This window comes from Carassius carassius, chromosome 46, assembly GCF_963082965.1.
Source record: "Carassius carassius chromosome 46, fCarCar2.1, whole genome shotgun sequence".
NCBI lineage: Eukaryota > Metazoa > Chordata > Actinopteri > Cypriniformes > Cyprinidae > Carassius > Carassius carassius.
This window is the reverse complement of record NC_081800.1, coordinates 21,716,022-21,742,031: the sequence shown is the minus strand read 5'-3', so window position 1 is coordinate 21,742,031 and position 26,010 is coordinate 21,716,022. Positions and strand designations below refer to the sequence as shown.

Below are 26,010 nucleotides of genomic sequence, written 5' to 3'. Positions count from 1 at the left end.
ATCACAAATTTAATTATCTAAAAGATTAAATTCATTATTCTTAATAAAACCAAATTTTCATCTTAACCATCCGCCCATGCTGTCTCATGCCTGAGCCTTTAATGCTCCTGTATGAGTAATGCAGGGATGTTTCTTTGTCCTCAGATCATTACTGTATGACACATGCAGAAAAATGAGGGCACACCGGCAGGATCCATTAGGTTTGGCCTCAGAAGTGTTTGTGTGTGGTTAGGTTTGATAAATGACATTTGTCCAGCCAGCAGGGTAATTAGAGCTCATCAGTGGCGCACTATTGCCCTCTACTGGATTAATTCTTTGCGGATTTAGATTTTTCACACCCGTTGTTACATTGTCAATATTGCCAGCTAAAATAGTGTCATCATTTACTCACCTTTGTGTCGTTCAAGAAGAGTATGATTTTCTCTAGAACACAGAATAGGATTTTTTTGGGAAGAATGTCCTCGCTGATTTTGTTTCTCCTTGTTAGAACGGTGTGTCCAAGGCCTGTTAAGCGTCACGAAAGACAAAAAAATCATAAAAATATCATAAATATAGGCTATACGATTAACACACTATATTTCAAGTCTTCTAGAATTAATTGTACTATTGTGTGAAGTACAGACCGAAATTTGAGTCGTTATTCACGGCAAAATCCTCGGCTGCAGCTTTCAAATATATTCCCTGCTTTTTAAATTTGGCGCTTGGCGTGGACGCGTAGCGGAATGACGTCATTACCGTTTGTCACAACAGAACGCTCTGTGTAAATCTCAGATATACAATATATAATATTTATATTATATATGCAGTTCCAAACGAAAGTTAATTTCAGTCCATTTACTTCTTTCTGTCAATCAGTTACAATGACATAAACGTCTGCTTAAACCTAAAAAAAAAAATATATATATATATATATATATATATATATATATATATATATATATTGTATATATAGTTTCAGTGATTGGATGGACACATGGAGAGAATTCAATTGTAACGCATTCATACTTGATGATATTTAGTAATTTTTTAATTTATGTCAACTGAAATTAGAAAACTTTGTATTACATGTAATACAGTATAAAAAATGTTTTATTATTTTAAATTCTTATAATTATTTTACTTGAGTGAAAGCCCATACGAAACAAAATAATGTACATGTAGTAAGTAAATCAATCAATAAATGAACAACAGAGAGAGAGAGAGATTCTCAAAAAAATGTTTATTGTGCCTCATATTGTTTATATGGCTTTTTATATAACAGAATTTGTTGAACACGAACAAAAGAACTGACAATACATTAGCCAAGTTTAGAGAACAAGGAAAATATGAAGAAGAATTAAAGTAATCTCAACATTCCCCTTGCTTTACGTGTGACTGTGGTGCAACTGAAGAGGTCAGTAAGACAGCTCACACACTCTCTGACAGCACCACAGTGATGACATTCATTTAACAAAGTACTACACTACAGCTTATTGAGTGCAGCCATCCTCACATTCAAAACACACACACACACACACACACACAGTTCTGAGTTCTGGTCATAGTCGTATTGCTTGACCTAGACTGATACCTTTTAATGTTCAGTGGCACACGACCACCAAATTGCATACTGTGTGTTTTTGGCAATAAAATGAATTAGGCAAAATTAGAAAAGGAACTTAATTTCCATAACGAAGATGAAAGTTCTGTAATGACTGTGTAAGATACGCAGATTTTTTTCAGTTCATGGTGCCACGGCGGGATTTCTGAAACTTGACACACATACATATTGCCTGTTTCTAGGCTGCCGCCAGACAGCAAGTGTTTGGTCCTTACAGAGATGCCCTGAGTCTGAATTTCATGATTTTCTTTTTTATAGCAAGAGATCTGAATATATGTAGCATGCTTTTCAAGTGTGTGTGTGTTTGTGTGTTAGTACAGGTATGCGTACCTGTATTTCATTGTGATATATGAAATTAAAAATTTGTCCAGATGCATTTGTGTAGTAATCCTGAATAATTGTCTAGACCGATGAGGTCAAATCCCACGCAGTCTTTTAATTTGACGCTGCATAACTTCTGCCTGAGCACTCTGAATGAAACCGGTCCAGTATGACATCATATGCATGATGCAGAGACTGTTTTCTGTTTGGAGCTGGGCTCCATGACAGGAATTGAACCCTACAAGCTGCAAACTTTGGCACAGACACACCATTCAATTGGCAGCGAATCATATGACCAAATAAAAGCCGATACGTAATGGCATTCCCCTAAAAACACAGATCATTCGACGGAAGATACTCAGCCAATGAACTGGTTATCAATGACATCTAATGCTGAGCCAAAGTGCCCGAGAATCCAACCAAGTAGCTGGATAAAGACTCAGCATAGGTCTGCCAGTTATAGCAGTCCGATTATCTTTCTGTAAGTCTGCCCAGGAAAGCTATCCAAACAAAATATAACTAAGAAAGCAGAATACAGGACAAAAAAATATATAAAGGTATATATAGATATGTATGGGCTTATTCGTAAAATGTAAAGAGAACAAACTATCTCAAGGCTGAAAAGTCAAAATGATATTCAAAAGCATCAACGACGACAGAAAAAGGTTAGCATTTTCAGTTCTCATCCTGTATTTTCTTTTGAAAGACTTTTTTGAACCCGTTGAGAGTCAGCTATTAATGGTATACGTCCATTTGGCTTCTCCTTTTCAAAGCAAACAAACAAGTTTCATAAAAGCGGCAGTTATTTTGTCTGAAAAGCCATTTGTTTTGTCTTTTGCTTTTCCTCTCGTTCTGCGGGAGAGGTCCTGAGAAGAGTTTTTTAACGTGAGTTTCCTCACTGATGTCTCTCATCGTTGACCGAGTGGCCTGAGTTAGGAGTGTCTGTACAGGTAAGGCTGGAAGTCGAACTCTTCCTCACTGAGCTCTTCCTCCATGGCTCTTTCTGGACACGTCCACATTGGGTTCCTGGCCGGCCCAGGCCTCGCTGTCGCTGTCTGTACCCCTCTCCTCTTCACCGTCATCGTCATCGTCGTACTCCTCCTCCGGTGAAGGCTCACTGCCATTCTCTGTGGCCCAGCTGTCGTCCTCGTCCTCCTGCTCTTTCTTCATTGTAAGGAGGGTGGGTGGAGGAGCGGGCTGTTCCAGCTCTGGCTTTTTCTCTGTGGACTCGGACTGATCCTCGAAGGCCTCTGGGTTTTCCAGCATCTCTCGGATGAGAGGAGGCATGGGGCCTGGGATCTCCATCTTGAGAGTTATGGCCCTTTCTGCTCCTGTGTCACACAAACAGTTCATTTCAGGATGGTGTGGTTTTCAGTACATAAGGTATTAAGGTAAAAAGTACCTAGCAGAGAGTGAAAGTCTATTCAAATTTTGGGCATCAAATTTAAGAAATTTAAGAATTTAAACTTTTATTCAAAAACATTTATAATGTTATAAAATATTTTGATTCAAAATGAATGCTGTTTTTTTATGTCCTATTCAACAAAGAACCCTGAAAAAAGTACCACAGGTTCCACAAAAATATTTGCAGCACAACTGAAAATCCAGCTTCAAATTGAAAAAAATATTTTACATTGTAACAATATTTCACAATATTACTGTTTTACCATATTTGTGATGCATTTATAGTATTTGTGATCATAATTCAAACCCATCTCGATCCCAAATATTTTTGAATGGCAGCTTAGCATATAATATATATATATATATATATATATATATATATATACACACATATACATACATATATATATATACATACATATATATATATATATATATATATATACATACATACATACATTCATATATACATATATATACATATATATACATATATATATATATGTATATATATATATATATATTCATTTGGCAGTATATTTTCCTTTAAGTCATGAGTAATCTGTTTTGTCATATGAGCTGTATTTTGTATTGAAGCGAGTCAGATCTTGGATTGTCAGATGGCTTGTATTTTGCATTAAAGCATGTGAATGAAGGTGTGCATTTTGCTTTCACTCAAGTATGCAAACTTTTCTCAGAGACTCAGATAAAATGTATGTTGCCCTCAGTGTGAATACAATTGATGCTCTTGGTTCGAATAGGCCTCAAGTTCACTAATACATTGAAAAAAAAAACACATTTGATTTTCATTAAGATTTAAATCTTGCAAATCAAACAGAATAGTAATGCTAAGGTGATTTCCATATATTTTACAGCTAGTAAACTGACCCTTGGTGCTGATGCCACGCAGGTCAGTGATTTTCATCAACATGCGAGGGAACATATGAGGTTTGTTGGGTCGGCGGCGTCGAGCATAGATCTTCAGAGCTTCCAGCAGGGGCTCCTGCAGACGATCTACACGCTCAGGCTCCTCAAGATCCATTCGGTCTAAAAGAGAAATAGTATTCGCATTAGGATACTAGTACATCCATCCATTTTTTTGTGGTTTGGTGGTTAAAACCAATTCTGAATATAAGCTAAATCTATAATGTTAACATTTTTCCTGTTGCTTCGTCTAGGTGGCAGCAGTGTTGCAACAAAATTGCATCATGTAATACCTCCACAAATGAGGCAGATGGCGCTGAGGAGGCCAGTCTCTGTATCATCCATCTCAAGGGGCAGAAGCTGACCAGCAAAGGCAAACACCAGGTCAGTGAGCGGGCCGAAGCCAGCATTATGCATCTGAGTCCGGTTGAGGGTCAATCCATCTGAAAAGGTCATTGTGTCCTGTTCCGGTGTGTATCGTGTGCAGATTCGCAGCATCTGCAAAAAGACACAGACATTTATGAGGCTAAGAATTATGTGAAAGTAATGTAGTAGATGCATGTTCTACATCAAGGTGAGATTGTTAAAGGAAAGCAGACGTACTAAAATGTCCAAGCAGGCTGATTTAAGGAGGGTGATCTGATCTGCGATGGTGAGAGTGGTGAAGCCCGGAAGGCGTTTGGCAAATTCCACAATTTTAATGATGCACTTGGTGGAAAGCTCGCTGAATTTGTCCCATAGGCCCAGATCCAGCTGAACCCGGTGGTCTGAGCTTGAGTTCTGATGAAAAGAAAAAGAGAGAAGAGTTTGATATATGTGTGCATTAATATACGTTAAAAATTAATCATGTACTCATCCACGTCATTCCAAACCCATATGGCTATTTAATCCTTTGAACACAAGGAGAATTTTTGCAGAATGTAGAAGAAAAGACAAACAAACAAAAAAATCAGTCTGTTTTTACAGATTTGGAACAACATGAGGTTGAATAAATGACAATATTTATCTGTTGTGTGCACTGTTCCTTTAAATGAAACATGTTTATCACACTACATCTGACATGGTCCGTTTACACCACTATAAATAAATTCCACATTCCATTGCTGACAGATCCACTCATTTTCAGAAAATACTCACTGTGGTGTATTTTCCCAGCTGGCAGAGTGAAGGGAAGGTCTCTTGATGTGCTTTGCTCACTTTGTTGACCAGCTCCTCCAGTTCCCCACTCAGCTCGTAGCTCTCTGGCAGAACAACCTCATCCTTCACGTCCTTCTTCTTCTTATTCCGATCGTTGCGCACAGCTGAGATTCACAAAGAGAGGCTGCTTATTAATTCTACAATAAGTTAGCTTCAACTGCCAAACTATGATCCTAGTACTTGGACGTGCAAACTAGTGAACTCTACAAAATGATGTGCCAGAAAAAACATCATTTTCATTTCTTAGAATTTTTGCAACAGTACAACAATTTGTTTAATATACAATTATGTGGAGGAGGACTTTAGCTACTCAGCAAAAATCAGGTTGGGTGAATCTTATAAAAACATGTCCCAAAAAAAAAAAAACTAAACTAAAATATATAATTGCAATGGGAAATATGCTTAATTGTCATTAAAATAATGTATAATACAACTGAGGTGAAATATGGCCAGGAAATGTTCCTGACAGATTCATCTTGTCATCACCTGTTCAGAAAATCTCAAAATCAACATTAAGCCATTTATCACATGTTGCATTATTTTACTTGGTTAAGACACAATGCTACCATATACCGACTTCCAAATGTAGTCACTAATACATGGAAACTGACCTCAGATCAGACTCCGTGGGTGTTTTGGTGAGTTTGACCCAAGGGAGAGCAGCCCTGCCAACCCTAACCCCCCCCCCCCCCCCCCCCCCCCCATTCTTTCCTTCCTCTCAGGATATCCAGTAATAGCAAAAGGACAATGTGATCCTGGTCCCTACACACATCCCATACATATAAACGCACACAAACATGTCCCAGCGGACACATAGAGGACCAATGTGCCACTCTCCCCGTGACATCATCACCGTGACCCTGTCAAATGAACAAACACATGCCCCAGACTCGGTCTATCAACCTCGGACTATTGTCTTTGTTACAACACAAATCTGGTAGTGCCAAGTCATAAAGTAACTAGAGGAAGGGCTACCAGAGAAATCACACCTATCGTTGATGGATTGATGTGGGTGAAACTTGTGACACGAAACCCATTTGTGAAGGGAACATTCATATTGAGCTCTAAACTCCATGCCAACCAGTTTTAATTGTTTTTGAACTTTACTAGTCTTTTGTGTCTTCAAGTGTCTCATACTGGCAGTTTACAGTCATCTGTAGTTTGTTTATGCCTCTGTGTCCTGGCACTTGAGTCTCACGACTCTAAATTTGTCTGTGTGTCTCTGGGTTGTATGTCTGCTTCACAGCTTCTAACCTATATCAGCGTGTCCCCATCTGTCTCCTGTCCCGTCTCTATATTTGTGTTCGTGTATGTGGGTCTTGGCTGAATGCCAAGGAGCCCGTGTGCCTGGCAGAGGCCTAAACCCTCACCTTCCTTGGACATGCCAACCTCAAAGCACTTCTGCAGCCGGCAGTACTGGCAACGGTTGCGTGTGACCTTGTTGATCTGGCAGTTCTTGTCACGGTGGCAGGTGTACACCATGTTCTTCTGAATACTGCGACGGAAGAAACCCTGCAACAGACATCCAAGAGAGAGCGAGTAGGTCAGCTAAAGACTAGGTCAACCACCGTCCCCCTCCTATCATTTCTCTTACACAAGCTGTAGATATATTGTTCAAAGGTCCTGATCCAGAACTGTTTTTTGCTAAGGATTTTTTTAGTATTATATAAATGGATAGTCAAAAATCTGATAATTCATGTTCAAAGTGATGGCCCTTTTACCTGCGACCAAACATTAACTCAATTAATCGAAATATTGTTATTGTATCAAATTCTATCATTACTTGTGGCAAAAAGCTTACAAATGGGTTAATGAAACTCACTAAACCTGCTCATACAGGAAATGTTCTCATGTCCATTAAATGGTTTTTGTATGTAAACGTGCTAGACAGTTTTTTTTTTTTTTTTTACATTTTGTGCCATGAAGCTCATATTTTTAAGATGCTTTGTTAAGTCAGAAGTTCTTTGTGTTAACAAAAATGGATCTTGAGAAACTTTTTTTTTTTATTCGAATTGCCCATATTTAGTGGAAGTATGTGGAAGTAATATATATATATATATATATATATATATATATAACAATTCATTTATAATTTTAGTGTAAAGCAGTAAGCTGCTTGCTTCATGACCATAATTGTATTTTACCACAGTGGTATATGGTACAACACCTATTTTACCCCTTAAGCACACTAAAATTGCATTGCATCTCAGTGGACAGTTCACCCAAAAATGAAGTGTTCAGTCAGCTGTTTGGTTTCCAGCATTTTTCTAAATATCTTCTTTTATGTTCAACAGAAGAAAGAAACTTAAACAGGTTAGGAACAAGTGGATCGTGAACATACTGTGCACATTACTTGGTGTTTCTTGAAGCTGATACTGCGCAACTGTATCTTTTTCAAGTGACCTTTTGTATGTTTTCATAAACATTTTTGCTCCCTCCACTAAGTTATGCTGTCAGTCTCAGTTTCATGGTGTTGACAGGAGCAAAAGTTCTTAATATATTCAAGTTTTTTTAACACGTGAGAGCTAAACCTCCATGTCTCTCACTGTATTTTTCACATTATTGCCAAACGTCAAGACAAATTGTGTAACAGACTCATGAAAAACATGAGATGCGTCAGGCCACAGACGATGGGAGTTCTGCTGTTTACCTTGCAGCCCTCGCAAGAACTGACACCATAGTGGTACCCGGAAGACTTGTCCTGGCAGACGAAGCAGGGCTTGTAAACACGCGGTGGAGGTGGGGGAGAAGGGGAGCTGGGCACCATCTCCTCTGAACTGGTGCTTTGGGTCTCGACCGCTGGAGAAGAGAGAAAAGAAAATCAGACGCTTCCCCTAATCACATCACTTCACACTGTTTACACAACACGGGAGGATTTAATGAGAGGAAGAAATTAAACACCACATGGAGAGAAGAAAAGATTCCCCTGTGAACCTTTTAAACCGTATCCAATTTCAAAGACCCCTGAGGGCTTTGAAAACTATCATGATTCCTCGCTAAACCTTTTTCATGGTGCCCTTGAGCAGAAACTCACAAGACGCTACCTATCGCTGCTTTTTAATCTGTTATTGAATGAGAGGCATCTGCCAACTAGGTAAAAGTCAAGTCTAGTTAACGTGTCTCCCTCTAGCTCTGCAAACCCTGTCCTTAGGGGGCCAGTATTTTAGGGGATTAGGGTGCGGTGATTGACACAGGAAAGAAAAGAAAACACAAACAGTTTAACACTAGCAGACAGATAAGTGGAGCTGATAAGACAGGTAGCTCATCTATGTCACAGCCTGGGGGGAAATCTCCACCCTGTGTTTGGCGTCTTGCATGCAGGACGAGTGTCTCATGTTTCACTAATTTTGACGTCAAGAATTACAATATATATCATGAGCTGAGACAACATGTATAATCTAGAGTTCATCCAAAAACTTAGTTTAGACCGAATTAATTTAGCATCAAATATGGTAAACCTAGGAGGTCACATATTTGAGCTTTCATTTTATAACATTTTATGTATTAATTACAAAAATAAAACTGTTTATCATGTCTTAAAAGCAAAAATTATTTTGGTGTTTTGTTTATAGTTTCATATCGTGAGATCAGTATCACATAATCAACCAATTTGTGACTTAAGTGTATTGTTACACCCCTAGTCATGAATTTGAGATATCATAAAAGATTTAACCCTAAAAGACATTTGATTTCACACTTTCACATGCCAAAGTCAACTTTTACCCTTGGTCGCTTAAAATTCAACCCCCCAGCCTTAACTTTTACTATTTTTTGAGACACAAACCGTATTTTTCTCTTGTTTCCTGGTCCTAAATTCCTCTAGGTTTTAATAGAGGCCCCTGCTCATAAGCTAGGCCTATAAAGGTGGTCTCATGGCTAGACTGGAGGCCCCAGCCCAGCTGGCGGGATCTTTATTAAGACTCAGACACCTCAGGCAGCCATTCACACCACCAGCTGTAGCCGGAGCTAGTAAGAAAAAAAAGCCCAATCATAAAAATAAAAAAACTTTTAGTGCCCCACCTTCTTCAACCACCTTCAATGGAAAGCCTAAACTTAACCTACAACCCCTCCCTCGCTGTCCCACCACAGGGTTCAACAAAAAGCACCAGTCTGGCCTTTAACAAGGGTTTGGAGAATTCAAAAGAAGAAAAGGGGGCATAAAAAGAGGAATTTGATAGAAAACAGAAAGAAAAAGGGACGAGGGTGGAGGGGTGAATGAAGAGAGGCAAATAGTCCCATTTAAGGTCGAGCTCACATACAGTAGGGTCTTCTGTTCATGGCCATGGTTACAAAGAAACTGCTTATTCTTCAGTCACGAGTGAGAAATGCGCAAGCTTTCTGAGTATATGATGTGTAAAAAGGCTAATTGCATTTGAACAATGAACAAATGACATTTGTTTCCCAACTGTTGTGCAATGTCAAGTTTATTTTTTTTACTGGTGTACTTTGAAGTACGATAGAGGAATGTTATCAGAACAGTTTCCAGTTTAGTTTAGAGATGAACCGACACAAATTTGCTGTGCCAAAACCGATATCTGATTATTTAGACTGATATGTATATAATAGTTTGGTGGTTCTCCTTTTTACCTGGTTTCAAATGAATGATAATTCATTATATAATTCTGAAAGCAATGTAAATAACTTTTGCTCTCTCCATATTGACATGTTTTCCATGTTTCAAAGTAACATTACTCAAATGAACAGAATAGTGAACATTAAATTAAGATTTCTTAACTTTTTGAATGTTCTCAACTCTCTTTAACTGAATTCTGAAAATCACTCTGAACAATGGCTGTTTTCGGATGTCCAATAGTGCCGATAATTGCTCAGCCATTACCGATTATTAGCTGATATATGCGTCCCTAATTTTATTAGTTCATGACTTGCTTTGGAATGATTTGTTGACTAGCAAATTAATATCACAATAACTGAAGAACTATCACAAAAAGGCTCTCAAAAAATAATAAGTCACATTAAAGTTATAAGTCTTGTATAAAACCAAAACATGTATGCTATCACAACACATACGTGTTTTGAATACGCTTTAAACTAAATGTTGCACAGCAGGATCAATGCTCTCCACTGAACGTAGCGTGAACTCATTTGCTTATATAACAATACTGGCAAAAAGCTGGTAATGACAAGCGCCTGAAAAGGACGGCAAACTGCATATGGCGTGAAGAAATGGCTACTGATTGACACCGTCTGAGTAGCTTAGAGTAAAAAGAATGGGACAAAAATCCATCAGGATCTCTCAACAACCCGAGACGGTTCCTGCCGTAAAAACCCTGGTCGCTTTCCCTCCCTTTAACACCTCTTCCCAAATATCACTCAACACTTCTCCAGGGTGCACAATGGGATGGGTTCTTATGTCAGCCCAGGGGCCCTCTCTGTGTCCCCTCCGCCAAACTCTCCTCTGTCTGGGAAACAAAGCACCCTGAAATAAGAGGCTTCCTTATCAAATCTCCAACCAGGGACTTGATTTGCATCACAATGCGAAGACAGAGGGCGGATGGCTGCTGATGGAGGGACAGGTAGAAGCCGAGTGGAGTTATCAGTTGACGCTGTTCATTTCCTGCCTGGTGTTGTGTTTCTGTCCTGAACTGATCTCTCTGTATCCTCTGTACACAAGTATTCCAGGTGGACGGTCCTATGCTAATCCTAGTGTCAACCTTGAAAAGGGCCACTGTGTCATAGGAAAATTTCCATATTTACAGGCAGAATCATACATAATATACACCACACCGAGGCAAAGTAAATACACAAATGCATTTTTTTTAAAGTAAATATACGAACATGCTCACAATGATACAAAAACATAATATATTAATAAACATTTACAGTATTTATATTTAATATATTATTATTTAAAATATTAATTAAATTTATTTATTCATATTAATGTATTATTAATTATTATTAAATATCATTTTATATTTTTTAAATATATATTTTTTATTATTTTAATTATATTTGATACATTTTAATTACAAATAGTGGTCATTTTTCAAATATCTGCATTGGCTGATACATTTTAAAATTATATCAGCTTTTTATCGGCTATGGTCCGCCTGCTTTCCAAGATATCGGCTTCGGCATCGGCTGTAAAAAAAAAAAACGAAAAAAAAAAACAATATCGGTTAACCGCTAATCATAAAGTTATTTCAAAATATAATAATTATTAAAAAATTCATACATTACACATAAAATGTTTAAATATATTAAAATATATAAAACATATTTATATAAACGTGCTATAAACATGTTTTTATAAACAAAACATTTAAATATAGTAAAACATTTAAATATTTATATTACACTTACTATTATCTTACTACAAATATCTTCAATATTTTTTAAATATAAAAAAATACTTAACTAAAAATATAAAGTTTAAATATTTTTTAAATATATGAACGTAAATATAACATAGAAACGTGTTTTTATAAACATATTATTACAACAAAATACATGTAAATATTTATTGTGTTATTGTGTTAATATTATGTAATATTATTTATAAACATTTAAACATTATTATTAATAGTTTTTATAAAAATATAAAGGAAATAATTTAAATAATAAAGTACTTTGTATTAATTTAAGAGTTAAAAGTTTATTAATAAATATAATTAAATTATCAATAACATCTACATTTAGGTGAGGTCTAGTGCATTTAGAGTGTCAATGCCCAAAATGCAGTGCACATGCATGCATGCTATAATAATTTCATTGTTGCTGAAAAAAGTGGTCTAGGTTCAAATCCATTTCCTGAAGAACTCACTTTGGTAACACAATAAACAAGTAGTGCAAAAAAAAACAAAAAAAAAAACAAATCAGGCCACATGGGTAACAGGAAGTGAGCTGTGACCTTGAGTTTCTTTATTTTGGTTCAGAATGAAAGTATCAAAATTTGTAAGTATACAAGTCTAAAAGGACAAAAAATAACAAGTGTCAGCTTCATGTGTTTTAAGTGTTGCAACACTACCTTTAGCTGAGCAGCATATGACGCATTGACTGAGGAAAAACTATTCTTTCACAATAGAACAGCAGATTTTGTGTACGTGACTGTGGGTGTGATTGAATCTTCAGTGGAGCACTGTTCCCAAATCTAGTCTTGGCATGTGAGCGTGTGTGTGTTCAGTTCTGCATGGGCGCTCGTCCAATGAGTGTCTCTAAAGACTCCCATTTGATTTGCAAATATAGTTCTCTGCGTCTCAATTCCTCTTAAGTATTTCAGCGTGTTGGGTGTGTATTTGCGTGTCACTCGCTTTGCATTTCTCAGAACATATCTTGCTTCCCTCCACTAAAAGCTCCACGATTTCACAGTGCCTCATATTACAACTCCATACAGGCGAGTTGAGTGGACAGACTGCTTTGTTGTATGTGCAGCTAGTGTGGCAGACGGGCCACAGATTGGGCAGGTTTTTTGGAGGGGTGTGATTGATAGACTGACTGGTAGGGCCCCCCTCTCTCTGAACGGTGCCTGATGGGCAAGGACGCACAGTCCTCCTCTGGTTGCCAAATTCCTGATGAGGGGAACCGACCATGGCTCTTTCTCTGTCTCTGTGTCTCATTGCCCACGGCTTCCTGCCATCAGCCAGATCCTCCTCACATGCTGTTGTCATCGTACCACCTCATACTACACAACCCCATTTCCTTCCTCTCCACCGCATCACAGTTTCTTTCCGCTGGATGTATTCTCACTGATTGCAGGCTTTATCTTACTGCAAGCTGTTTTAAAAATCCACATGTTGCAGTGAAAGTAAACATGTTGATATAGTGAGACGAACAATCATTTAAATAAAGAATCAAACTAATTCCGATAATATTTTGTCAATTACTTGGCAAATTTACAAATAAAAAAAAAAGAACTTGAATGCTAATAGAAAAAATATAAATGCAAAAATTTATAAAAAAATAAATAAATAAAGAGTACTTGGCAAAACCAAAAACTATATTCTGAATAATATGCCAGTAAGCTGATAATTGTTTTTGTGTAAATAAAATATAATGAAATAAAATAAAACTTGATATTCTTGGAGGAACAAACATTTGAACAATTTACAGGTACTATTTTGCCATTTAATTGTCAAATTAATTGTAAAACGATTGAAACAATGGGGGAAAAATGCAATGCTAAAATTTTTGTACAAAAAATAAACAAAACTGTCAGAAAAGGAGTACTTCCAAAAGGAGTAAAGCTTTCGATGTGCTAAAAGAAACAATTATTAAAAAGAAGATCTGAACAATTTCCAGATACTATATAACCATTTAAATGGCAAATCTACTTTAACAAAAAAAAATCCAATGCAAATGGACAAAATACTATTTTTGAAATCCAAAATATACTATAATAAAGAGGTCTGACCAATGCAAATAAGCAGATACTTGTTTTACATGTAAATAAAAAATCAAATTAAATAAATTAGCCTAAATCTAAAATGGTAAATGGTAAAAAAGGTAATCTAAAATGATGACTCAATATCCTCAGACAGTTATCAATTAAAAATATCAAATATCAGACAATAACTGATATAATCTACACCCCTAACTTTAATTTGGGATTTCACCTACCTACTAAATAACTTCAGGAGGCCAGTTTTAAAAACAAAGTCTATACACCACAGATGCAGTGCAAAGGGAGTGTTAAATTATGGGGATGAGAGGTGTGTGTGTGCTTTCACTAAAGGTGCAGAGCAGAAGCAGTTGCTGTCAATAGCTATCTGAGAGCTCATTACCTGATCTCCCCACCCCTCCTCCCATTTTTCTACTTTATATCCCTCCCTCTCATGCGCTCCGTCCCAAGCCTGTAAAAAAGGAGGAGTCTTTCCTGTTGCAGTAAAGCCTTTTCTGAAAAGAAGGCCTGTGATAAAACTGGGCTGCCATCCAAGAGATGGCTCAGAGGGAAAGACAGAAAAAGACTTACATACAGCCCAGACTGGACAAGACTGAAGGAATTTACACCCCCATGTCATAACCGCCACACAGGCATGAAAACATACATGAACACCTACAGTTATCGTTCTCAGTCATAGAGTCTGCCAGGACTAGGTCTTCTGTAGGTCAGCCCCATTACGCAAGGTGAACAAAAGGGCAACAGGTATGTGCACTCTTAACGGCTGGATCTGTCTGAAAAGGTTACTTCACCCAAAAATGAAGAGTCTGTCATCATTTACTCACCACCAAGTCATTCCAAACCTGCATGACTGGAACAACAAAAGAGAATAATTTGTAATAAATTTGTCTTTTGTCCATACAGGGGTCCAATGTTGTTCCGGAATTAATTAACTTTCAGTTTATGGATTGATTTTTTTGTAGAAGAAAACAGTCATAGAAGTTTGAAACAATGTGAAGGTAAATGCAAAACAGTTTTGCTCATTTTGCTCACGTGATTTACCCACATTGACCAAAAGGAAGTTGCTTGGTTTAAAAGTGACTTCTGTCTAAGAAGTGATTCCTACATCTCTACACTGTTGACAGTAGACAATGGACTCTTTTTATTGCTGACATGACCGCACTAGAAAATTATTTTTGGATTAATTATCCATTTAAAGTTAACCTACCCTCAATCTGCATTACTACACTGTAACATCTCATAGACCCGAGGCATGTCTGGATCAAGGTGAGACAGCATTTGGCTTGAATGACCCCTGAATGAGTGACACTAACACATCAGTGGACTCAATGAATATCAATCGCACACACTTGAGTCCTTCCTGGGTTACAGGCAATCAGACACCCTCTCAGATACTGGTCTCGCCATTACCAAAGGCGTCTTTTTTCTGGTCTGTTAACCAGAAGGTTGCTGGTTTAAGCCTCTCAAACTCCATTGATCTTCATTGGATCCATCATGCCCTTGAGCAAGTCATTTAACCTTGGGTTGCTCCAGGGGCTTGTCTCTATAATAAATGTAATTTGCAATATGCAAGCTGCTCTAGATAAAAGCGTCCACTGAAAGACTATTTAATTAAAAATAAAGTTTTCAATTAGAATCAAAATGGTTTTTATAGCCCAAAGCCATGGGAAAACCTTCACAAAGACCTTTTTAATTCCCTGGGTCTTTAGAAAGTCATCCATTCAGCGGTTCTTTACCGAAACTAGAACCTACTAAACTTTTTCTCTCTAAAGAACCATACAGCCAAGAAACAGTTCTGAAAAAGAACAATTAAAGAGTTTATTGATAGAAAGCTTTTGTTTAGTCCTAAACATGGCCCATTTAGTAAACCGTTTATGGAACTTTTGTCCTATTCCTCTAGTAGGACTCTATCCAAACTAGACAGTGAGGGGGAAATCAGAGCACAAAGACAGGGATTGAAGGCCTGATTCAGAGGAGACAGATTTCTGGTGCAGTCATCCAAATTTGCAACTCCATTGAATCTCCAGCACCCCCACCAGGCTTCATCTGTGCCATCAACCCCTGAGTGAGAGTGTCTCTTCTAATTCCTCTCCACTCCAATGGCTGGATGCGTCCTTCATGGACACAACCATTGATCAAGCCAACAGGCAGCGAGACAGCCTCATCTACCCATTATCTTTGATCCTCTGGTCCTCACAGACTTCCTCTAACCATCTGTCTGCACTCACCTGCTTTAAGACATGCAACTTAGCTTGAGTCACAGCCTCAAGTGTCTCTCGGCTCAAGACTGGGCAGGACTCGGTACCTTATTGCTTCCTTCCACAAACAATAGAAACCACAAAAGAAGAAGCAGCCGAACTCTGAAGACTGACACCTTAATTCTGAAAAATGAAGTGCAAGCCTGTGTGACTTGCTTAGGCCTCATCTAACTGCCATGTTCGCTAATTATTTAGTAACTGCATGAGCTCAATGCAAAACTTTGCTTTGCATAAAGAGAGGACCCAAAAGAGTTGTGGCTTCCTGCTGTTTATGTGATTTGTGGTCGATGATTGTAGTAGATGTGGGTCTTTTGTGTATAAATACCGGCTCTTTCACTATCAGTTTAACAACTTGGCACAGTTCTGTTCTTTCTAATGGCACAAGGGCGAGTCTGTGAGAAACTTCTGCTTTGACTATAGGGGAAATTACAATATGATGTGTTCTTACGTGTGTGGAATCTTTCACTTTAGTGTGGCATCACGCCTTCAGCAACTGCCCAAGATGTTAGGGTGTGGATGGGCATACTTCGTGGAAAATGGCAAATGCAAAGTTCAAAACAATACTGTGTGCGGTTTGATGTACTCTCGTAACCCCGAAGAGCAACAGGAAGGGCTCATCTGTGTAGGAAGTCACCTTGAGAGACAAATTCAACACCATCTTTGACTAAACCGTAGTGTAGACCAGTCGAGCCATAGACACTGTCCACCAGACAGACGGTGTCATCCCTGCTCATACTAAACACTGCACTGAGTCTTTAGACAGCAGATGATCGTTTAAAAAGATGGATGTGTGGGGGTAAAGTACAGATGGTCTTCCCTAACAAGCATCCTTGGGCTCTTGTGTCCATTCATCTTTTATGGCTGATTTAGGATGGTCTCTCACCTCCATGTGCATGTACACACACACACAAAATGTAAAATACATGTACATGTTTTTATATTACATTACTTATACTATTACATTACTATATACGAGAGAAATTGTGTGAGTCTCTCTCTCTCTTTCTCTCTATATATATCTATATAAATAAAATGTAATATTTTATATAAAATGTAAGAATAATGTAAAATGTATATCATCTACAAATCTATCTAGCAGTCTACATGCCATAACTGTAACTGTTTGAAGGATGATTTTGAACATTGTGGCCACTATGGTGCTCACATTCAATACAGTCTAATTATCAAAAACAGCTTTACAAGACAGCGAGGGTTTTTAACACACATTTTTACTGTTTTGATATTGATGTGTTGTCTGATAAATATGGCTGCATGATAAATCGCATGTGATTATCATGCGCATCTCGTCAGTAAGGCCGGTTCCGTGATAAGTAGTAAATCTCCTTCATGTGCTTTCAGATGGAGTGCCATTTAATACACAGACCCGCAGACAAGCAACTAGTGTTGTCACGATACCAAAATTATTGTTTCGATACTGATACCTAGTCAAGAATTGCTATTTCGATACTTTTTCGATACTTTTCCTGAAAGGGAAAATACACTCTCAAATAACATTCTAATCATATAACACACTAATAAATGAACATATGAACAGCAAATATATTAAACAAGTGAACAAAATATGAAATATCAAAATATAAAAAATAAATTAGAGCAATGACATTCAAGGTAAAGAAATAATAAATTTAGCAGCATTATCTCAGTTATCATAAGAAACATAAGAGTAATAAATTTATCTTGATTCTGAACTTTGAATAAAAATATGAACAGGGATTATATTAAACAATGTTTCTGAACTCAGAAGATTAAATGTCAAAAGATAAATAATATCAATTTAAGCAATGGCATTCAAGTAAAAAAAAAAAAAAGCTAATAAAATTTAGCAGCAATATCTCAGATATTGTAACTTATTCTGTCAGTTGTGCAACCTTTTCTTTCAGAGGAGAAAACTCAGCCAGTGAGCTTAATTGAGCGTCATCTTTTTCTACAGTCGTGGACCGGCGTCCACAGTATCACTTGTGCTCGCACATGCAGCCTGGTGATGCCCCGCTTTTATGAAATTATTTGGCCTGCCCCAGCCCGCAAATAAAGTAACATTTCTTTATCCGCCCCGCCCCGTGCATCGAGGACATCACGGAAGATATGTTGCTGCTTAGACCTTCGTATTGTAACCTTATCAAAGAACCTAATAAAATATTAAAATATGTATTCCAAATATTTAATATAGGCTATATGAAATTGTACTAGTGATGGTTTGTCCGTGAACAAATGTTTTAGGTGAACGAATCATTCTCGTTCAGGTAATCCACTGACTCTATCTATTTCTCGTTCACTGAAGTTCCTCCCTCCACAGTAGCACGCGAGCACGGCGCTATTAGCAGCGCATGCGCAGCTTGTGAACAGCTCTGTGAACTGTTTCATCCTGTCAAAGAGTTACTCAAGATGTGACAGAGCATGTGATTTGTTGAATGTACAACCCGAATTCCGGAAAAGTTGGGACGTTTTTTAAATTTTAATAAAATGAAAACTAAAGGAATTTCAAATCACATGAGCCAATATTTTATTCACAATAGAACATAGATAACGTAGCAAATGTTTACACTGAGAAATTTTACACTTTTATCCACTTAATTAGCTCATTTAAAATTTAATGCCTGCTACAGGTCTCAAAAAAGTTGGCACGGGGGCAACAAATGGCTAAAAAAGCAAGCAGTTTTGAAAAGATTCAGCTGGGAGAACATCTAGTGATTAAGTTAATTGATATCAGGTCTGTAACATGATTAGCTATAAAAGCTTTGTCCTAGAGAAGCAGAGTCTCTCAGAAGTAAAGATGGGCAGAGGCTCTCCAATCTGTGAAAGACTGCGTAAAAAAATTGTGGAAAACTTTAAAAACAATGTTCCTCAACGTCAAATTGCAAAGGCTTTGCAAATCTCATCATCTACAGTGCATAACATCATCAAAAGATTCAGAGAAACTGGAGAAATCTCTGTGCGTAAGGGACAAGGCCGGAGACTTTTATTGGATGCCCGTGGTCTTCGGGCTCTCAGACGACACTGCATCACTCATCGGCATGATTGTGTCAATGACATTACTAAATGGGCCCAGGAATACTTTCAGAAACCACTGTCGGTAAACACAATCCACCGTGCCATCAGCAGATGCCAACTAAAGCTCTATCATGCAAAAAGGAAGCCATATGTGAACATGGTCCAGAAGCGCCGTCGTGTCCTGTGGGCCAAGGCTCATTTAAAATGGACTATTTCAAAGTGGAATAGTGTTTTATGGTCAGACGAGTCCAAATTTGACATTCTTGTTGGAAATCACGGACGCCGTGTCCTCCGGGCTAAAGAGGAGGGAGACCTTCCAGCATGTTATCAGCGTTCAGTTCAAAAGCCAGCATCTCTGATGGTATGGGGGTGCATAAGTGCATAAGGTATGGGCAGCTTGCATGTTTTGGAAGGCTCTGTGAATGCTGAAAGGTATATAAAGGTTTTAGAGCAACATATGCTTCCCTCCAAACAACGTCTATTTCAGGGAAGGCCTTGTTTATTTCAGCAGGACAATGCAAAACCACATACTGCAGCTATAACAACAGCATGGCTTCGTCGTAGAAGAGTCCGGGTGCTAACCTGGCCTGCCTGCAGTCCAGATCTTTCACCTATAGAGAACATTTGGCGCATCATTAAACGAAAAATACGTCAAAGACGACCACGAACTCTTCAGCAGCTGGAAATCTATATAAGGCAAGAATGGGACCAAATTCCAACAGCAAAACTCCAGCAACTCATAGCTTCAATGCCCAGACGTCTTCAAACTGTTTTGAAACGAAAAGGAGATGCTACACCATGGTAAACATGCCCCGTCCCAACTATTTTGAGACCTGTAGCAGAAATCAAAATTGAAATGAGCTCATTTTGTGCATAAAATTGTAAACTTTTTCAGTTTAAACATTTGCTATGTTATCTATGTTCTATTGTGAATAAAATATTGGCTCATGTGATTTGAAAGTCTTTTAGTTTTCATTTTATTAAAATTTAAAAAACGTCCCAACTTTTCCGGGAATTCGGGTTGTAGTGAACGAATCCGCCCTTTACTGAACGAGATCGAGAGATCTTCTCATTTGTGAACGAGTCGAATGAACTGATACATCTCGTTTATGAACGAAATGAATGAGTATACAGGCAGGGTCAGTGAGCCAAGCATGTAAATCTCGATCAGCAATCAGCAGATACAAAGCGCAGTTATAGGTGCTGTGCAGATACGCTCGTTTTCATATTTAGCATACAGAACATAACTCCACGTTTAATCCCCGATTAATGTGAATATTATATATGAACTATATATATATTGTCTGACCAAACAATTAAAATGTTAATTATGCAAGAAAACCTCGTGCTTTGTTCATCTGAACAAATTATTTAAACTATTTAAAGCGATTATGCACACATTTTAGTAAAGCCAAATCAGCCACTAATGCAGCCATCTCGCTGTAGTGCTTTTTTGCTGCGTGCGTGAGGAGAAAAGTACACAGCCGTCCATAGGGAGGCACTGGAAGCGTGAGTTGCACACACCAACATGAAATACGTCTCTTACAAATCTGGAACGCAGTCATTCTTTGAAGTATCGATACTAATAAATTTAGGAATCGTGACTCTTTTAATTTCTGAGAATCACAATACTTTTGAAGTATCGGTGCACCGTGCAACACTACAAGCAACGCAATATCGCATTCATAATCACAGTTATCGCAGTATTAGTTGCAATAGCAATTATGAATGCAATATTGTGTAGCTTGTGTCAGCAAACTACGGCTCTCTGTGTTTTAAATGCCGCTCCATCTGAAAGCATGTGATGCAGATTTACTATTAATCACAGAACCGGCTTTACTGACGAGATGCGCATGACAATCGCATGCGATTTATTGTGCAGCCCTGCTTAAAAAAACCAAAGATGTGGCAAAATTCAGTCCATTTTAATTTTTACAGGGACTAACATTTTAAAAATATCCATGGCTAACAATGGTTACATTGCTCACAGCTGGCAATTTGCTGTCCTATAGAAATAGCATTAAAATGCATGCTCAAAGGCAGCTTCTCTCAGAGCTTTACCACACAGAGAGTTTTAGCATGCTAAACCACAGCACACACTCAGCACATGAAAATCTCAGAGAAGTCTTAATTCCCCTTTAAAGCATTGCTACAAAAAATACCAAGGAAAATACTAAAACTCTATATATCAACTAGTCGGTTGCTGGATGACTTGCTGACCATCCCTCCCCACAGTACAACAAGTTGTTTTTCTGTGAAAGAGCATCTTTGACATGAAACTACTGATAAAATCAATGTCTGAAACGATGTGAAGATTTATAAAAAAGCACTGAGATAATGTTAAACACTGAAACATGCACCAGATCTCAGCTCTAGTAATACAACACAATACCAGAATCAATGTCTTCTGAGAAGCATCAACACAAACCCTCACCCTGATTCTCCTTTCAGATTAAAACCAATGATTGAATGACGGGGAGTTTCTACAGCCCAGCTGCAGACTAATATAGTGGGGGTTTGAGCTATATTTTGCCTTACATTTTCACATAACAGTGAGCGCTAGTAACGACGGAGCCAAGCCGTCAGTCAACAACACACTGGTAACAAAACTTCTCCCCTCACACTGAGCTCACACATGGTTTCAGACTGACAAAGATCCTGCCAACGCCTCGCCCCCAGAGAGAAACTGCCAACCAGGCACCAGAGCTGTCAGTAAATATCTCTTCTAAATCACTAAATCATTGGACAAAAGGGAGGTGATGGCCAAACTATGACAGCCATTGAGCCTCACCCAGAGTTTTCAATCCCATGATGCCTGGCCTTGTTTGTGTCTCTCAGAAACCCATGAAAGTGAAGAGGAAAGATTAGCTAATTAGCAATGCTTCCTGAATAGATGTGGGGCAACTTCTGGCTGTCCAATTAGTATTTCGGCTTGCCTATCGTGATGGTCCTGAAATCTACAACAAAGTGCAAAGGACCTATTAATTTGACCCAAACAGAACCATGTGCATGTTTTGGTTCTTTCAATTGCACGATCTAAACATTTCACAGACAGCCTAAAGCAGTGCAAAACAGTCATTATTGCTGTTCAATACATGCGGATCTCTCTTAATTTACGGTTCCTTGACCTAAACAGCAGCAGATGGATTCCAGCGGCAGACTGTGGAATCTCAGTGGCTGTGCTAGGCCTCCTCTTAGACGGAGTTCAACAGCCATCCATACAGAGCTACTGCACCACCTTTAAATCATCAAAATGCACTGAAACATCTTATACATAATTTGAAGATAAAAATACACAAAAAGAACAAAATGACAGCACAGACACATTTCGTAGGACATTCGACATTTAGGGATGCATTGGATATATAATTGTGGTTTCTGATTTTCCCTATTTTTACATTTAGATCACATTTGCTATCATCTAATCCTTATTTAGTTAGCACTAATAACACTTTAGCAAAAATAGCACGTTTTTGCTGTACATTGCAATGGTTTGATGCCTAAATTGCCCTAGCATCCAAAAGAAACTTTAATTTATTTAGACAAAATATTATAACATTTAAATATCAGCCATTCATCAGTTATCAGCCGTAACGTGAAAATAATTATAGGCTTATCAGTAAGAATTCTATTATCAGTGCATTCTTAATTTGTACAGTTAACAACCCATACTAAGTGAGTGCAAGCGTGATTATTTGTAGAGTTCATAAGATTATTATATATAAAAAGAAACAGAGGGCTAAAATACATCAGAAGTAATACTGCTTAGCCCAGAAGCTATAAAGATTATTTGCCCATGGGCTAAAATGTCCTTGCAATGAAGTGCAAGACTTAATAACACAAGTTAAGATGTAAAAATATTATTCACAGATTGTTTAAAATTACCAGAGTATGTTTCTATTGTTGAACTGGGATGCAATCAGTGTGAATCCCTCATGGCCAACTACTTTTTCCTATTTCCTCAAACAGATACACACTCTGAGACACACACACAAGCATTGAATCAATCAAGTATCATTTTTTATTCTACTGGCTTGACAGGCGCTCTAATCTTTTAATTGAATCTTTTTGTAATTATAACGAAATAATTGAGGACTTCCATTAAAACAAAAAATGAGATCGGGCTGCGCGTGACAGCAGACACAGGAAGCCCTCATTTCCCTGTATTTCATGCAGAGCTCTGTTTCAGAGAGCTTATCAGACTCTGATGTGGACAGCACACTTTGCAGAAAACAATGGCGTGTGTGTATGAGCCCGAATGATCAGGACAGGAAGACGATCCTGAATTCTAGTCCTAATTTTATTGCAGCAAAACTGTGAAACTGTAGTGTTGCACATCATGGGCAACCTCTTAGCAATTATAAAGGGAAATCAAGTGCAGTTCAGAGGAACATGATGATATTTTTCTTATGTGTAGATTACTAAATCACCTGCAAACTTCCTTTTTTAAGAACAAATGGCTCAATAGATCCCTGGTGCTTTAAAAATTGCTCAATAAAAAAACTCTTTCAGCACTATTCCCTGTCAGGGATGGAACAAGAGCAGCTCACATTCATGAGAGCTGACACTGGCCTGTGCAATGCATCTCTATAACCTCTGACATTGAATTAAAAAAAAACTGCAAATTTTCTTGAACTTCTACAGATAAAAACAGGAAAGACTGGCCACACTGACAGCAGCTGTGATTCTCTTGCTCTTCACCTCTAACAGGCAGCAGTGGGGTTTGTGAATGGTGCAGTGCAATGCAGCCTTGATGATCATATACTTCCTTAAAAAAACATTACAAGTCTTACTGATCCCAAACTTTTGAACGGCAGTATATATATATATATACACACCAGCCTACAGCCTAGAAAAGGCACATGGCGGCAAAATTCAACACTGTAAAAACAAAAAGTACCAGATGCAGAAAAAGTTTTTTTTATGAGAAGGATACTTCCTTACTAGAGATTACAAAATAAGAAGTGCTAAAATCTCCCACATAGATGTGTTAAGCCATGTTGTTACTGATGCAGGTTTGAATCTTGGCCTGCAATGTGTCCCCACCCACTCTCTGCTGCTTTCTAATCAAATTAAGACACAAAAAACTAGGCTACAACTTTAAGAGACGGTATGACAAATTTAACTCTTAGAAAAGTTTACCCACAAACATTGCAGCTGGCCTGCTCCTAATGAAATACTGGACTAAACACTGATTGATCTGGTTTAAGAGCACAATTAAAGGGTTACTCCACTCAAAAATGAAAATGTTGTCATTATTTACTTACAACCATGTCGTTCCAAACCCGTTAAAGCTTTGTACGCTCTTCTGTGTCAGCCGTGCTGTGCCAATGCGTTGTTTGCTTTCAAACCAAAGCGTAAATACCCGTAAAAAACGTATCCTTGTGGCGCAGCTGATACAGACCCCATCTGTGTATAGCTCAGATTTGCCAAAATGGCGCTACACTGATTTGGAGAGATACAGAGGAAAGGAAATATTTCAAAAAGTCGTTATTTTTGTTTTCTTCGTGTACAAAAATGTTTTCATGTTTTCTCGTCGCTTTATAATGTTACGGTTGAATCACTGATGGCAGATGGACTATTCTGATGATGCTTTTCATACTCTCCTGGACCTTGACACTGTTATTTATTTGGCAGTCTATGGGACAGTCTCAAGCCTACCGATTTTCATCCAAAATATCTTAAATTGTGTTCTGAAGATGAACAAAGCTTTTACAGCTTTGGATGATATAGAGGTAAGTGAATAATTACAAAATTTTCATTTTGGGATGGAGTATCACTTTAGGAGCAACAACTGAGTGTACCCTGTGGTCGGATAGGGTGGTCTTGTTTACAGAGGTTACTGGGCATGGTGACTTGTAACAGTACACCACTCCTGTGCTTCCCTGAGGGCAGCGGGATCCGTCTGATTACCTCTCCTTCTCGGCTATTTACTGGAACCAGGAAGGAACAGAATTTGAGAAGCAGTGGCGATGCAATCGGGGGACTCGACTTCCAACTTGGGCCCTGATCATGTGCTTGTGTAGCATTGGTGAGACATGACTGATTAAATAAACAGATTTCATCTTGTTATCATCAGGGCCCTGGCCAAGGAGAAGAGGCATTATGGACCTCCCTCCCTCTCTCCCTACCCTCCCCTCTGGGTCGAGCTCAGACAGGGCATCTGTCTTCATTAAAGAGAACCCAGTGTGGCTGACAGCCACTGAAACGTTTGTGTCTTTCACGATTAATGAAGACAGATGAGTCGCCCTCAGAGGCCGAGAAGGAGGAACAAAAAGCAGAAGCTTCAACAAATACAAATGGAAAACAGCAAGAGTGCCGTGCATTTTGGGAAAAGGGTAACAGGGATGATTACTGAACTGGACATATGAGTTTTTTTTTCAGAGAATCTCATGAAGTATCATTTGGTACTTCGGACTGATCCGTTAATGAAAACGGACCCCAGTTTTGTCTAAGCTGTAGCATGACTGTTTTTAAAGCCAAAGGCTGTCTAAGGTCTGGAAGGGAGGAAGGAAAAATAAAATGTTTGAAACAGAGTCAGAAAATGAAAAAGGGAGAAAATCGAAGACTGGTCCAGGTCTTCAAGCTCTCATACTTACTGAACTTTCCACTCAGTATATTCACACCAATTCTTTACTATTTATTTAAGGTCATTTACAATTTTGCTTCCTGTCACAGTCTAATCACCCAATTCATTTTCCAATTCCTCATCTGAGAGTTCCAACAGTGACACATACTTGAGTAATGTCCCTCTCGTTTTTTCTACTTTTATGCTTGTTTGATGCTGTTGTGTGGGCTGAGTCGTGGTCAGGCATGCTGGGATACCAGAGCTGTCAGGCACAATTGTGAAGTGAAGAAGACAAATGCAATCTGCATGACTGAAATTATAGCAGAGTGTCAGGTTCCCCCCCACCCACTTCTCTCTCTCTCTCTCAAAC

The 26,010-nt window shown here is 38.2% G+C and overlaps 2 protein-coding genes across 3 annotated transcripts in view; one reads left to right on the top strand and one right to left on the bottom strand.

Moving 5' to 3' along the window:
- Window positions 1–26,010, top strand: part of LOC132129177 (transmembrane protein 18-like) — a 386,729-nt gene that overhangs the window by 223,007 nt on the left and 137,712 nt on the right. The window lies entirely within an intron of this gene.
- The window catches only part of rarga (retinoic acid receptor gamma a), a 55,441-nt gene continuing 30,635 nt past the window's right edge, over window positions 1,205–26,010 (bottom strand). For both annotated transcript variants that reach the window (XM_059541327.1, XM_059541328.1), the window contains 7 exons: window positions 8,097–8,245; window positions 6,817–6,958; window positions 5,387–5,550; window positions 4,853–5,029; window positions 4,543–4,747; window positions 4,214–4,372; window positions 1,205–3,252 (listed from right to left, as the gene is read on the bottom strand). In XM_059541327.1, coding sequence (XP_059397310.1) covers window positions 2,897–3,252; window positions 4,214–4,372; window positions 4,543–4,747; window positions 4,853–5,029; window positions 5,387–5,550; window positions 6,817–6,958; window positions 8,097–8,245 — 1,352 coding nt within the window. In that variant the 3' untranslated portion in view covers window positions 1,205–2,896. The remainder of the gene's footprint in view (window positions 3,253–4,213; window positions 4,373–4,542; window positions 4,748–4,852; window positions 5,030–5,386; window positions 5,551–6,816; window positions 6,959–8,096; window positions 8,246–26,010) is intronic.